General features: G+C 43.0%; 1 protein-coding gene across 2 annotated transcripts in view; it reads left to right on the top strand.

Annotated features, from left to right (window-relative positions):
• RALA (RAS like proto-oncogene A) overlaps positions 1–7,421 on the top strand; it is a 30,976-nt gene extending 23,555 nt beyond the window's left edge. For both annotated transcript variants that reach the window (XM_061464672.1, XM_061464671.1), the window contains exons 4-5: positions 1,153–1,327; positions 5,453–7,421. In XM_061464672.1, the coding sequence (XP_061320656.1) occupies positions 1,153–1,327; positions 5,453–5,575 (298 nt within the window). In that variant the 3' untranslated portion in view covers positions 5,576–7,421. The remainder of the gene's footprint in view (positions 1–1,152; positions 1,328–5,452) is intronic.
• The last annotated feature ends 5,777 nt before the right edge of the window (positions 7,422–13,198 follow it).

The raw sequence follows: 13,198 nt of genomic DNA, 5'->3' as shown, positions 1-13,198 counted from the left end.
TATTTGTGAGGGAGAGGAGAAATGCTACTTTAACTACACCTCAGAGTTGAATGCAGTGTTACAAGCTACCTCAAATACATACTTGGCTTAAAAAAAAGCTAACCCTGGGCAGTCTGCAGTTTCTCAGTGAATAGTAACTTCCTCCACAAGACTGCCTGCTGCACAGAGCTTTTGATAGCAGCAGTAGGATCCTCCTGTATGCAAAATCAAGGCCCTGTAGGATACCAGTTAATGAGCTCTCTTCAGCTTCTCTCCGTTCAACTTTGAATGTGGCAACAGGTTTTACCTCAGCCAGCAAAGGGAATCTGTTTCCCTGTGGATTTTTTCAAGCTTTCAGATGTTGCTCCACAATAAAGGGCTGTATTTCACTACTAACTTTATACTCCTTTCTGAGGCACCATAGGGAATGTGCCTCTTCTGGGAAAACTCTTATTCCTGATATTTTTTATGCATTTCCAGTTAGAAGAAAACTTTCATTATTTTTTTAAGTGTTGAAGACTTATGTACCAAACCATTTGTAGTACAGGGTTTTATTTACAACCTTAAACCCTTCATCTTAGCAGTTCAAACACTAGAAGGGTCTGTCCTTAAAAATCTGGTGCATGTAGGACTCATCTGTACACTGGCTTGTAACTGAATGGAGGGCTCTGCAGAGACCGAGTGTAATCGACTTGCATAAGATTCATAAAAGGAGGAGATTTTTCTCTTGGTGGATGCTATAAACAATTTTATCACCATTTAAAATGGCACATGTATTTTTATTAGGGAAAATTCAAGTGTGAACCTGAAGTTTGGGTAGCTTAAAAATGGCAGTCACAAATAAAGACAATGGTAAATGCTGTCCAGACACACCTTTATTAAAAGAAATGACTTATTAATATAAATTCTCACCTAAACCAGTCTTATTCTACTCATTGAGTTTCTTACTGACTCACCTCCTTCCTTCCTGGAGGACTAGCTGTCTGTCTCTGTCTTCATTCTGTATAATGTCATCATGAGGTTTAAGATTTTACTGTTATGTAAGCTTCATAAAAGGAATAAGTGGGTTTTCACTGTAAGATGGAAGAGTATTTAGTCTGAGTTCTTTTTGTGTTCTAAGAATAGTACTTCATGGAAAGCTTAATTTTCTTCCTTTTTTATTTTCCCCTCCAGGGAGCAGATCTTAAGAGTAAAAGAAGATGAGAATGTTCCTTTTTTGCTAGTTGGTAACAAATCAGATTTGGAAGATAAAAGACAAGTTTCTGTAGAGGAAGCAAAAACCAGAGCTGATCAGTGGAATGTTAACTATGTGGAAACTTCTGCAAAAACACGAGCTAATGTTGATAAGGTAATAACTGGCCTCTTAATACAAAGAATCTCTTCACCAGTTTTCACTTGGTATCTCTTCCCTGTGGGTTGTACTTTATATGTTCATTATTTTAGCAATTATTTTTGTGAAATGTGAATCAAATGAGTTTCTCCCTTAGCTTGTGAGGAGTGCATGACTAGGTGACTTCATGTAGGACAGTGCAAATGTGAGGCAGAACAAGTTTATCCCATCCTAAACCACAAGGAGTCATCATACAAGACTTCACTTTATTACAGATTTCTTGAGGCAGCTGTTTTGTCCTAGACTTCTTACTGCATCTTCTATAACTAGAAGACAATCTGCTTCTGAAAAGTGAGGAATGCTGTCTGATCCTCAGCCAGGATAAAACAGCTTACAAAAGCAGGGAAGGGGGGGATTGGAGGCCTCTCTACACTCACATTCCTTTGATGCAGAATGGATAAACCCTTTCAAGCTTTGAGCAGCCTACAAGAGCCTCATGGGTTTCCAGGGGTAAAACCTGGTTCAGAAGGTCATGCAGTAAGAGACAGAATCTTTCTCCAAGAAGGTAAATTATCAATTAGTTGAAAGTATTCCAGCTATAACCCTAAAAAGCAGACTTTCTGGAATACAGAATTCAGAGTAACTCTCAGCCCTGTAGACTGCAAGAGTAACAGGTGTGTGGCAAAAGAAATAAGTAGTTTAGTTGAGCATGCCAACCTTTCCTTCCAGAGCTAGTGACAGACTTGATCACACACTGGAAAATTCTCAGATGTAAATCCTTAGGTATGAGCTGTCAATTCAGTTATTTCCTTACAGTGTGAGGCACAGCTGAGGGAGCACCTGCAGTAGCGTTGGACCTACCTTTTCTCCACTCCTCTGCCTTCCTCTTTACAGAGCTCACTCTCAGTCCTCCCTGCAAGGGGGTAGGCAATACATGATTACAGCCTGTGAGCCACTGACGTTGCTAATGCTGCTTCCTGTGCTTGTGCTCTGAGCATGGAGTAAAGAGAGGTTGGAGGCAGGTTGGGAGGAGCCTCATCCACACACCACAGAAACCACGAGAGCTTCCATGCACTCTCTTTCTGCTGAAGCTCTGGAGGAGCATCTGGGATTCAAGGTAGTGCAGAGTTATTCTTCTCCCCATGCTTCTTATGAGTGGAGAAGGTTGCAAGTTGTCTGTTTACCACCTTCTTGTGCTTGATTTATGCTATGATGGGTTGTTGGTTGTCAGTATCCCAGGCACAAAGAAGGGATCTTTTGGTAAGATGGAGCTTGTGCCTCATGGATATCCTGGCTGAGAGTGGGGGCATGATGATAACTAGCAGTTGAGTGTTATATTTTAGACACTTTCAGGACTGCAGTCCTGAAAGTAATGATTTAGCGTTTGCCTTCAGCTGAGCTCAGCACAGTTGGTATGCTTCTGTTGTAGCTATTTTTGCTTTGCGCTTGCTTTGTGAAGAAAACCCAGATTGGGAGGGTGTTTTTAGTGCAACAAAACAGACCTCTTGGCTGAAATGCTGCCAGACTAATGTGTTAAATATTAGTCATCTCCAAAGAATGAGCCTAAACCAGTGATTCTTTTGTTTTATCTGATAACTGTCAAAATGCCCACGGAAATAGCCTACAGAAGTGTCAAAAGAGCAGTTAAAAATAATGTACTGTGTCTATGGATGCAGTTTGCTGTGGGTGTTTATAACTTCTGGGAGTCAGAACTGACTTGAGGAGGTAGGTGCTAGATGCCCTTAGCTGCTTGTGACAGACAAAGGCCATATCTAACATGAAGGAAGCGTGGAGAATTTGGCTGCCCCTGTTAGATGAGAAGTCATTTTTGTTACCTGAGAGACAGAGCAGATGACAATCAGGGTGTCCCCTGCTTCTGGTTTCATAGTGTTACAGAAATCTGCAGTGCAACATGGATATTTTTCATTGACTTCTGAAGAACTCTGTAAATGATGGCTATCCACATCCATGGATAAGGTGCCTGGAGTGTGGGTGTTCATGAGCAATATCTGTTTATTTCCATGTGGATTTCATTTTTTGCTTGGAAGGGCTCCAGCCTTGCTGCCCTGTCTGCAGCTGCCACTTTGACAAGCATGCTTTTGATTGGTAGGTGTCATGCTTTGGGAAATAGCCCATGGTACCATGCACCTTCTTCTTTTGTGTAGTTGTTCCTGATCCTCATCCTTCAGGTTCTCAGTCTTCAGGAGACAGGGACTGCTTGATCAGTGACAAGTTCTCTAATGTAAATCCTTACATTTGAGCTGTCAGTTGCAGCATGAGAGCTGTAGGAGGTTCTCTTCTGCTTGATTGTTGTCTCATCTGAGGTTGTCTTCCTGAAGACATGGGTTGTTCAGTACTACAGCAACATCTTCACGCTGTTCTGTAAAGAAAATTAAATCAGTTAAATGCACCAGAACTGAGTCTTGCTGGGTTTTGGGTTTTTTTTTGGTTTTGTTATAAAATTTACTACACCTTTTAGTTTTGGTGCATGATTGCAGTTAACATCCATCTACTACACTCACATTGAAATTCCCCATTCTTCAAAATCCACTTGGCTGTCACTTAGCAGCTGGGATAAAAGACCTGTGTGTGCATGTATGTTTTTTAATAGCTCTCTAATCATTAGCTCTTGCACACCCATGGTAGGCTACTACAGATCTCCAGGTTTATTTTTGGAGCCGGCGGCATTATGGACCCCAATTGGCATGTACAGAATTTGACATACTATAAATAACACACTGTACATGAGGTTTTGACCCGCTATAGTGTGGGAGGCTTTGTTGGCACTAGAAAATACTAGGTATTCTTAGTTAGTTGCAGCACCTGAAGCTATGGGGTTTGTTATGTGAACTTAAGTTACCATCCTAGGAGACATCTGGCTTCTCTGAATTCCAAAATAGTGGCTTTGTTCAGTTGGAGAAACCATGGTCAGCTTCCATTCATTTCGATAAAGGTGACCCACTAAGCATCATCATAGAAGGTGGGGTACACCAGACAGTTAAATACAGTATCAGTGCTTAAGTGAATTGACAGTTACCTCTTAGTGTTAGCACAGATTTAAGTACAAGCAGATAACTTAGTGCCCATTTAGGAACCCAGAGAGTCTTAGTTCTTGACAAAAATGTTTAGTTGCATTGACTTTCTTTGGATTCCACATAATAAGGACAGTTTTTTTTCTGCAGTCAATACTAGATGAGTGTCACTGCAAATAAAAACATACTGAGTTCTGTAGAGGAGCTTTTCAGCCTGTGCCACTGCCCATGTTTCATGGAAATTGGTCAGATCCCCTGACATAGATCTAGGCAGTATCTCCTGAGAGGAAGAAGTCTTATATTACCATAAATCAGTTATTTATGTTATCATATAAATCAGCTTAGCTGATTTCCTACAATAAATATACAAAGATGAAGTGATAATTTGTTGTAGCCTCCTGCAAGTCAAGGTAAAAAAAGCCTCTTTTCAAATGAATAAAGAAGCTTTAAGTAAGTCATAAAGCTTTAACTGACAGCAGTCTTTGCTCCAACTTTGTCATTTTGGTTTCCTATTAAACCACTCGATGAAAACTAAGTTCACATGTACTTTGGGATTATCTGGCCTAAGAAATTGTTTATGTACTTGTATGATTAATAACTCTGGTTTGAAGGAGATGCTTTTTCTTCTTTCCCGAGTCGCTCTGTGTTTAGAGTTGCATCATGGGACATACTGGCTGTGAAATGTTCAGTGTATGCTGGCTACTTCTGCATTAGTATGTGTTACACTTTACAGCTCCTCACTGAAAAAACTTGAAACACAAAGTGATTTCCCTGAGTCTCCTCAGTAGGATGTAGATAATACATGTAAAAAAATCCTGGCTGGTGATGAGACTCTTGGTTCAATCCTTGTGGAAAATGGTCTGCCAGGATTCATAAGCAAGTATCAGGAAATGGGGAATATAATGGTGCCATGAAAGAAGCAGGATTGCATCAGGTCAGCTTGGCCTTCAAAGCCAGTGAAAAATTTGTTTGATTGGTTTTGCTTTGTTTGCTTAAACTAATGGCATGTAATTGACTTTATTCTAAACAACTGAAATGGATATAATCAGTGATAGCTTCAATTAACTCCTGTGTCTTGTGACTGGTTTTGCATTTATACCTTTTTTTTCAGGTGTTTTTTGATTTAATGAGAGAAATTAGAGCCAGAAAAATGGAAGACAGCAAAGAAAAGAATGGAAAGAAGAAAAGAAAAAGCCTAGCTAAGAGGATCAGAGAAAGATGTTGCATTTTATAATCAAAACCCTGAATTCCTTTGCTACCCTGACCGTACTACTAAAACATATAATTTATAAGCATGCCATTGAAGGCTCAAGTGACTGAAATTTCTCTAACATGTTGGAAATTGTAATGTACCACTAAAAGCATGAATTGGAGCTGCACTGAAAGTCAAATTCACTGAAAAAAAAACAAACAAAAAAAATGATGTGGCTTCCAGAGAAGCAAAGTTCAGTCCATTTCAGAATTGCCTACCTTCTCACATTTCTTCTGAATGTAGTGTTGCATTGGCAGTCTTTGTTTAATAGTGAACAGAGCGGGGAGTATTACTTTGTGGGTTCTTGTAAAGCATACTTTTTTATCACTGGTAATTGTCAATTCATCTTGTCTTTTGTTACCTTGAAACTGACAATTGTGAACACGATCCCTACCTAAGCGGTGTGCGGTTGTTTTTGCCATGAACTGATGCAAATTAGAAAAGAATAATGGATATGCAAACAGTTCTGTTGGAGAACATTAAATGTGGTTCTGCATTACCTGATTAACCTACAAGAGTGATGTAATCTTTCACATTGAAACATTTGAATATGCCTTAATTTCCAAACCTAAGCATAGCAGGTTGCTTAATCAAGGGTGTATTTTCAACTCTGTTGCATGGAGACCGTCCCTGCGCATCAGTGCGAGACTGACCTCTCCGGAGAGCAGTTCTGTGAATGATTCTGCTAACTAGCTGCCTGCTAGCAGTGTCTGTTCTTCCCATGTGTGCCATACTCTGGTATTGTGAATAATACAGAGCATATTCTGTCATCCAGAACTCGGTAAACAATATGGTATCTCAAAACTAAAAGCTCAGAATGCATACAAGACTCAAGTCATGAGCCTATGGCACATCTAAGACGGAATGGTTGTTTGAAACTTAATGTGCTGATACCTTGAAACTTCCCTTTTGCGCGTAGTTTTGTTGTCTAGCTGTTCCTTGGGTTTTAACTCCCTGGAGCTGGGTAGAGTGGAGCTGATTCAGTAGTGCTACTGTGTTTTGAGTTAAGATGTTGTCTGGGAAATTCTGCTGTCATCGGTTCATTTCTTTTGTGTTCCTGATACTCTGCTGTGGGAACATGGTGTGTTAACGCTGAAGCTCTTTGCAGGTTTTGTACTGTTTAGTCTTGTTTATGTTGATTTTCAAACGGGGAACACTGTAGCTACTTTTTCTAGTTAATGTTGATATTAAACAATCAAACATGCTTCGCAATACAGAAACATTTACTGTGAGCATCCAAAATCCCCAAACAAAACATACTGCCTCAGTTGCTTCAGAACAGCAAGAGTACTAGCACATAGCTAGGATGCTGCATCTTAACTAAAACTATACCAGAATGTTTGAGGGTTTTGGGCTCCTCTGGGGTAAGACAGGCTAGACCAATTCCATAAACTGTTACACTTTTTATACATGTGTAAGCCTGTAACTGACAGTTGAAAATGTGCTCAAGGAAACTAGGTAACGAATATTTAACTTCCATGCTAACAGACATTTTAGGGACTCAAGTCGTAGAAGTTATACTTGTCATGTTAAATATTTATCAATAGGAATTTTGTATGTGCATTGAGTAGGCTGCCAAGTGCAGAATTGAAGTTACTTATTTAACTGGCAAATAAGCCAGTCTTCATCTTACTGTGTACTCATTTGGGTCTATTTAGCCAGGGAGTCTAACCACTAACTTTGTGACTTTGCTTTGGAACCTGTATACTGGGAACTGAGGTGTTATGAAGCCACCGGACACATGAAACTTGTCTTGGCTGATGCCTTGTCCTGCCCTTTTATTTGCTATTTGAGCCATTGAAAGATGAATAAACTTCCATTTTTGTAAGTACTTGTGCAGTGTGAATTGCTAATTGCGTTCCTGATAAACTTTGCTGTAGCTGATGCTGCTTGTCAAGCAAACCCAAGTATTCCAGAAGCCTGTTCTGTGAGTGTGTGAACACAGCTGTAGATTAGATCAGAACTGATTAGTCTGACAAAAAGCCAAAAGCAGATGGAGGTAAACTTGTACCAGAAGTCATTTTCTATAGGTATTTTTGTAGCTGTAAAACCTCAGTTGACTTTTGAAAATGCTGGTTAAGAAATCCGTGATCTCTTCCGTAGTTTCTGTGGTCTCCTGATGAGCACACAGTTGCGTAACAGTAGCCCTTGGGATCACAAGGTAGTGCATTCATAGAGACCCTGTTAACATCAGAGCAGCAGGTAAAATGACCCCTCTGGCAATCGTCATGCAATAAAACACACTTTGTATCTCAGCCTTGTGCTTGCTCTATTCATCCACAGGAGCTAAATGTTTATATTCATATGTGAAAAGGGCTTACTGAAAACTCTTGGCTTACCTTTTGGGACGTGAAGCTTTGTAATGCTTCTCTGGTTCCAGAGTCTGGTGGGCAGATGGTGTGTACAGGGTGATAGTCCAATGCAAAATGCAGAGCAGCAGTGTGGTGGCTGGTGTGAGAGGAGTGCATACGGTGCATTTAGCTGTGCCAGACCTGGATCAGAAGGTAAGACTGAGCCAACAGGGGAAAAGCTAATGGTGCACCTGAATGTCTAAACTTTATCCCATTACCGTGAGACAGATCAGCTCCTCCAGCCACGTGGATGTATAGTCGTGTGTAAACTGTTTCTTTCTGGGCCTGCCTTTGCCAAATTTTGGCTGTGATTTCGACTTAAATAAATGACTGGGTATGTTTTTAAGACATGACTCATGAAACACATCTCTCCTTGCATGTTTTGGTGGGAGATTCAGCTTGTTACTAAAACTGAATGGTAGCGAAGGCTCTTGTGTTGCTGTTGCTGGCATGCAAGCTAATCTTTGATCTAAATACACTGGCCAGACTGGGATAGTTTTGGTTGAAGTTTCATTGTCAAAGAGATGCTGAAACACCTCTGCCCTTGAGATCTGCCCAGGAGCAGAGACATGCCAAGGTTCTGCTCATGTTCAAAGAGATCCTGGCTGGATCTAATGAGCCATCTCACTGGTACAGTCCATTTTGGGAGAATATTCAGAAGTGTAATTTGGTTTCTGTGTGCTGGGGAAACATCCAAGTTTAAGTTGTTGGGAAAATCAGTTTGCCTCCACCCTTCCTTGATTAATCTTGCACTTGGTAATATTTACACATGCAAGTGGGTGGCTGTGTTACACTGGATCTGAGGCCATGATCCTGCATGTAAACCCAAGATCATTTCTGGAACAACTTACACCTGGGGGGGATTGTGAAAGCCACTGGGAGGTGAATAATGTAACACAAACTGAGATGAGAAGACAGGAAAGGAGAGCAGAGCAGAGGAGGGGAAGGAGAAGGGAAGTGGCAATGGAAGTAGAAGTAGCATCAGTGCTATCTCAGACCTGTTATGGTGAACTGTAGTTCTGCAGGAATGGGGGGGGGGGGGGGGGGGGGGGGAGGACAGTTTCCAACCTAAAACTGCTGAAGGTAAGCAGCCTTCTCAGATGTAAATCCTTAGGTATGAGCTGTCAATTCAGTTATTTCCTTACAGCTGAGGGAGCACCTGCAGTAGCATTGGACCTACCTTTTCTCCACTCCTCTGCCTTCCTCTTTACAGAGCTCACTCTCAGTCCTCCCTGCAAGGGGGTAGGCAATACATGATTACAGCCTGTGAGCCACTGACGTTGCTAATGCTGCTTCCTGTGCTTGTGCTCTGAGCATGGAGTAAAGAGAGGTTGGAGGCAGGTTGGGAGGAGCCTCATCCACACACCACAGAAACCACGAGAGCTTCCATGCACTCTCTTTCTGCTGAAGCTCTGGAGGAGCATCTGGGATTCAAGGTAGTGCAGAGTTATTCTTCTCCCCATGCTTCTTATGAGTGGAGAAGGCTGCAAGTTGTCTGTTTACCACCTTCTTGTGCTTGATGGATACCATTTCTAGCATTGTTTAAATCTGCAATGCAACAGAGGTATTTTTCACTGACTTCCAAAGAGCCCCCTAAAAACATACTGAGACATGAGAGCCTGGGAACACCAGTACTGCATCAGAGGGAAGGTCCATCTGGCCGAGTACTTGGTCTCCAGTGGCCAAGCACCAGTGTCTAAAGGAGAGCCTATGAGCAGTGCCAGTCTACTTCTGACACTGTCCTGGGGGTGCTCAAAGGCCTCAGTGGCTGGGACCAATGATTTCAAATGGCAGGGGATTTGATGGGCTGAATTTGCACTACTGCAAAAGAAGCGTCACCAGCAGGTTGGAGGAGATGATCCTCCCCCTCTACTCTGCTCTCATGAGATTCCTCTTGGACTACTGTGTGCAGTTCTGGTGTCCTCAACATCAGAAGGACTTGACGCAACTGCGGAGTAGAGCCACGAGGACGATAAGGGGGCTGGAGCACCTCCTGTGTGAAGACAGGCTAAGATACTTGGGGCTGTGCAGCCTGGAGAAGCTGCGTGGAGACCTCATAGCAGCCTTCCAGTATCTGAAGGGGGCCTAAAAAGATGCTGGAGAGGGACTCTTCATCAGGGACTGTAGCAACAGGACAAGGGGGAATGGGTTTAAACTGAACCAGGGGAGATTTAGGTCAGATATAAGGAAGAAATTGTTCACTGTAGGATGGTGAGGCCCTGGCACAGGTTGCCCAAAGAAGTGGTGAATGCAGTGTTCAAAGCCAGGTTAGACAGGGCTTTGGCTGATATGGTCTAGTGGAAGGTCTCGCCATATCATGGGCTGATATGGCCCACAGCAGGGGGTTGGAACTAGATGATCTTAAGGTCCTTTCCAACCCAAACTATTCTGTGATTCTAAAATTGATGCTTTGAGTTACACTTCAGTTTGCCAGTGTGTTCCCAGACTACCTGAATACCATTCTCCACTCCTCTGTTGTCCTCTCTTTCATCTTCTCCTATCAATGACTCTCAAAAAGATTAAAATGACAGATGAGCTCTGAAAGTTCAAAAAGCCTTTTGTATCTCATAGAAACACGGCAATGGGTGTGTTTCACAGTGGAGCTGCACAGTTTGGTTTCAGTGGGATAAGCGGATGCTAGGCTCAGGGGTGGGGACAGGGCTGGGCATGGGGAGGCCCACGTCACAGTGCCAGCACCCAGCAACGGCAACGCAGCAGTCACAATGCCCCGGGGCAGGATAAAAGGGAGCAGCCTCCTGTGTCTCCTGGCAGAGATGGCCAGGGGCAGCCCGAAGGCATCCCAGAAGTCCTCCAGCTGCTGGAGTTACTTACTGGGGCTGAGGCAGGAAGAGCAGCACCTGGTCGAGGCTGCTGGAGGTTCTCTGCTGCAAGGGCAGCTCCCGGCAGGACCAGCTTCAGAGCTCATCTCTCATATCCTTTTCAGCTGGATAGCAGTGGCCAGACTAAGGGAAAGCCTTCTTGAGGAACACCACCATCCTCATCCCCCACGGAGCCAGAGGCAGAAGCAATGGCATACAGAGATCTTCCAGGGCTCCCAGTGCTTTGGAGCAGCCACAGCTGCCGTGCCAGGCATAGGAAAGATTCTAACCCCAAGGAAGAGGAGGTGGGAGCATTTGGCCACTCTCAGAAGCCCCTGAGGTGGCTCCAGGTTGAGGGAGAAAAGGGCATGGGCATCTCCTGGGAGGTATGGCTCACATGCTCAGGGAAAAGCCAATCCCCACAGCTGAGGTCGGGAAGGAATTGGCAGATTGGCACTCGTCCTGGGGGTATTGCACCGTTTTCTGCAGCACTGAGCACAACGACTTGACAGGACTCCTTGGGGCTGCTGCGACCCAAATGCTAGTGCTCCTGCTCCATGAACATGGCCTCATGCCCTGCATCCTTGGGGGAGGAAGATTCCTAGGCTCCTGTTGTAGCCAGAGGAATGAGATGGAAGTAATAAGGAAGTGAAGAAGGGCAGAGGAATGAGAAAAGGGGCAGAAAGAGGCAAAGAGTTTCAAGGGAATGAGAAGAATGTGAAAGGAGAGAAGAATGTTGAAGGAGGAGTGTCAAAAGAATGAGCATATTGTCAAAGGAATGAAAAGTGTCAAAAGAAGCAGAAGAGTGTCAAAGGAATGAGAAGAGTGTCAAAGGAAAGACATGAGTGTCAAAGATAGAGACGAGTGTCAAAGAAAAGTGAAAAGAAAAAGTGTGAAAGGAAGGAGAAGAGTGAACAGAAAGAGAAGAATCTGAAAGAAAAGAGAAGAGTGTGAAAGGAAAGAGTGTGAAAGGAAACAGTGTCAGATATGAGGAGTAAAGGTAAGTAAACTGGGGTAGAGAAATGTGAAGAGGGGCAGAAGAATGTGAATTGACTAAGAAGAGTGTTGGAGGAATGAGCAAATTGTCAAAGGAAAGAGAAGAGTGTCAAAGGAATGCCCAGATTGTTAAAGTAATGAGAAGAGTGTAGAAGGAATGAGAAGAGTGTCAAAGGAAGAGAGGAGTGTCAAAGGAAGGAGAAGAGTGTGAAAAATAGAGAAAAGTGTCAAAGAAAAGAGAAGAGTGTGAACAGAAAGAAAAGAATCAAAGAGAAGAGTGTGAAAGGAAAGAGAATAGTGTCAGATAAGAGAAGTAAAGGTAAGTAAATTTTGGGGTTGAGAAATGTGAAGAGGGGCAGAAGAATGTGAATTGACTATGAAGAGTGTCAAAGGAAGGAGAAGAGTGTCAAAGGAAAGAGTGTCAAAAGAAAAAGTTTGAAAGGAAAGAGAAGAGTGTGAACAGAAAGAGTAGAATCTGAAAGTAAAGAGAAGAGTATGAAAGGAAAGAGTGTCAAAGGAAAGAGAAGAATGTCAAAGGAAAGAGAAGAGTCAGATATGAGGAGTAAAGGTAAGTAAATTGGGGTAGAGAAATGTAAAGAGGGGCAGAAGAATGTGAATTGACTAAGAAGAGTGTTAGAGGAATGAGCAGATTGTCAAAGGAATGAGAAGAGTGTCAAAGGAAAGACAAGAGCGTGAATGAGAGAGAAGCGTGTCAAAGAGTGTGAACAGAAGGAGAAAATCTGAGAGGAAAGAGTGTGAAAGGAAAGAGTGTCAAAGGAAAGAGAAGAGTTTCAAAGGAATGAGAAGAGTGTCAAAGGAAAGACAAGAGCGTGAATGATAGAGTGTCAAAGAAAAGAGTGTGAACAGAAGGAGAAAATCTGAAAGAGCGTCAAAGGAAAGAGAAGAGTGTCAAAGGAAAGAGTTTCACAGGAAGGATTGTCAGAGGATTGAAAAGATTTTCAAAGGAATGAGAAGAGCGTCAAAGGAATGAGAAGAGTGTCACAGTAACAAGAAGAGTGTCAGGAGTGTCAAAGGAATGAGAAGCGTGTCAAAGGAAAGAGCGTGAAAGGAAAAAGAAGACAATAAGAAGAATGTGAAGAGAATCCACTGTTGGGGTCATGAAGGAATTTTCCCCTGGCATGATTGGCAGTGGTCACAGGGTTTTTTTGCCTTCTGGTGCAGCAGCGAACAGGACCACTTGTCAGGGCTCCTCTGTTCCATTCTGGTGGGTAACTGCCTGCTCCACATGCACCACAAATGTGACCCCTCGTGTCCTGCAGCTAAGGGAGGAAAGCTTTTTTTTCCCCCACAGGTGCCTGCAAATGCCCCTGGGGGGGTTTCCCTTTTTCTGCAGCACTGAGCACATCGCCTTGACAGGGCTCCTTTTGGGCTATTGTGGCCCAAACGCTGGTGCTCCTGCTCCATCCAGGGGAAGAAAT

This window comes from Pezoporus flaviventris, unplaced genomic scaffold (genome assembly GCF_033815535.1).
Source record: "Pezoporus flaviventris isolate CSIRO_AGI_PZ_B2104156 unplaced genomic scaffold, CSIRO_AGI_Pfla_v1 ptg000037l, whole genome shotgun sequence".
Taxonomy (NCBI): Eukaryota; Metazoa; Chordata; class Aves; order Psittaciformes; family Psittacidae; genus Pezoporus; species Pezoporus flaviventris.
This window is presented reverse-complemented; position numbering and strand designations above follow the sequence as displayed.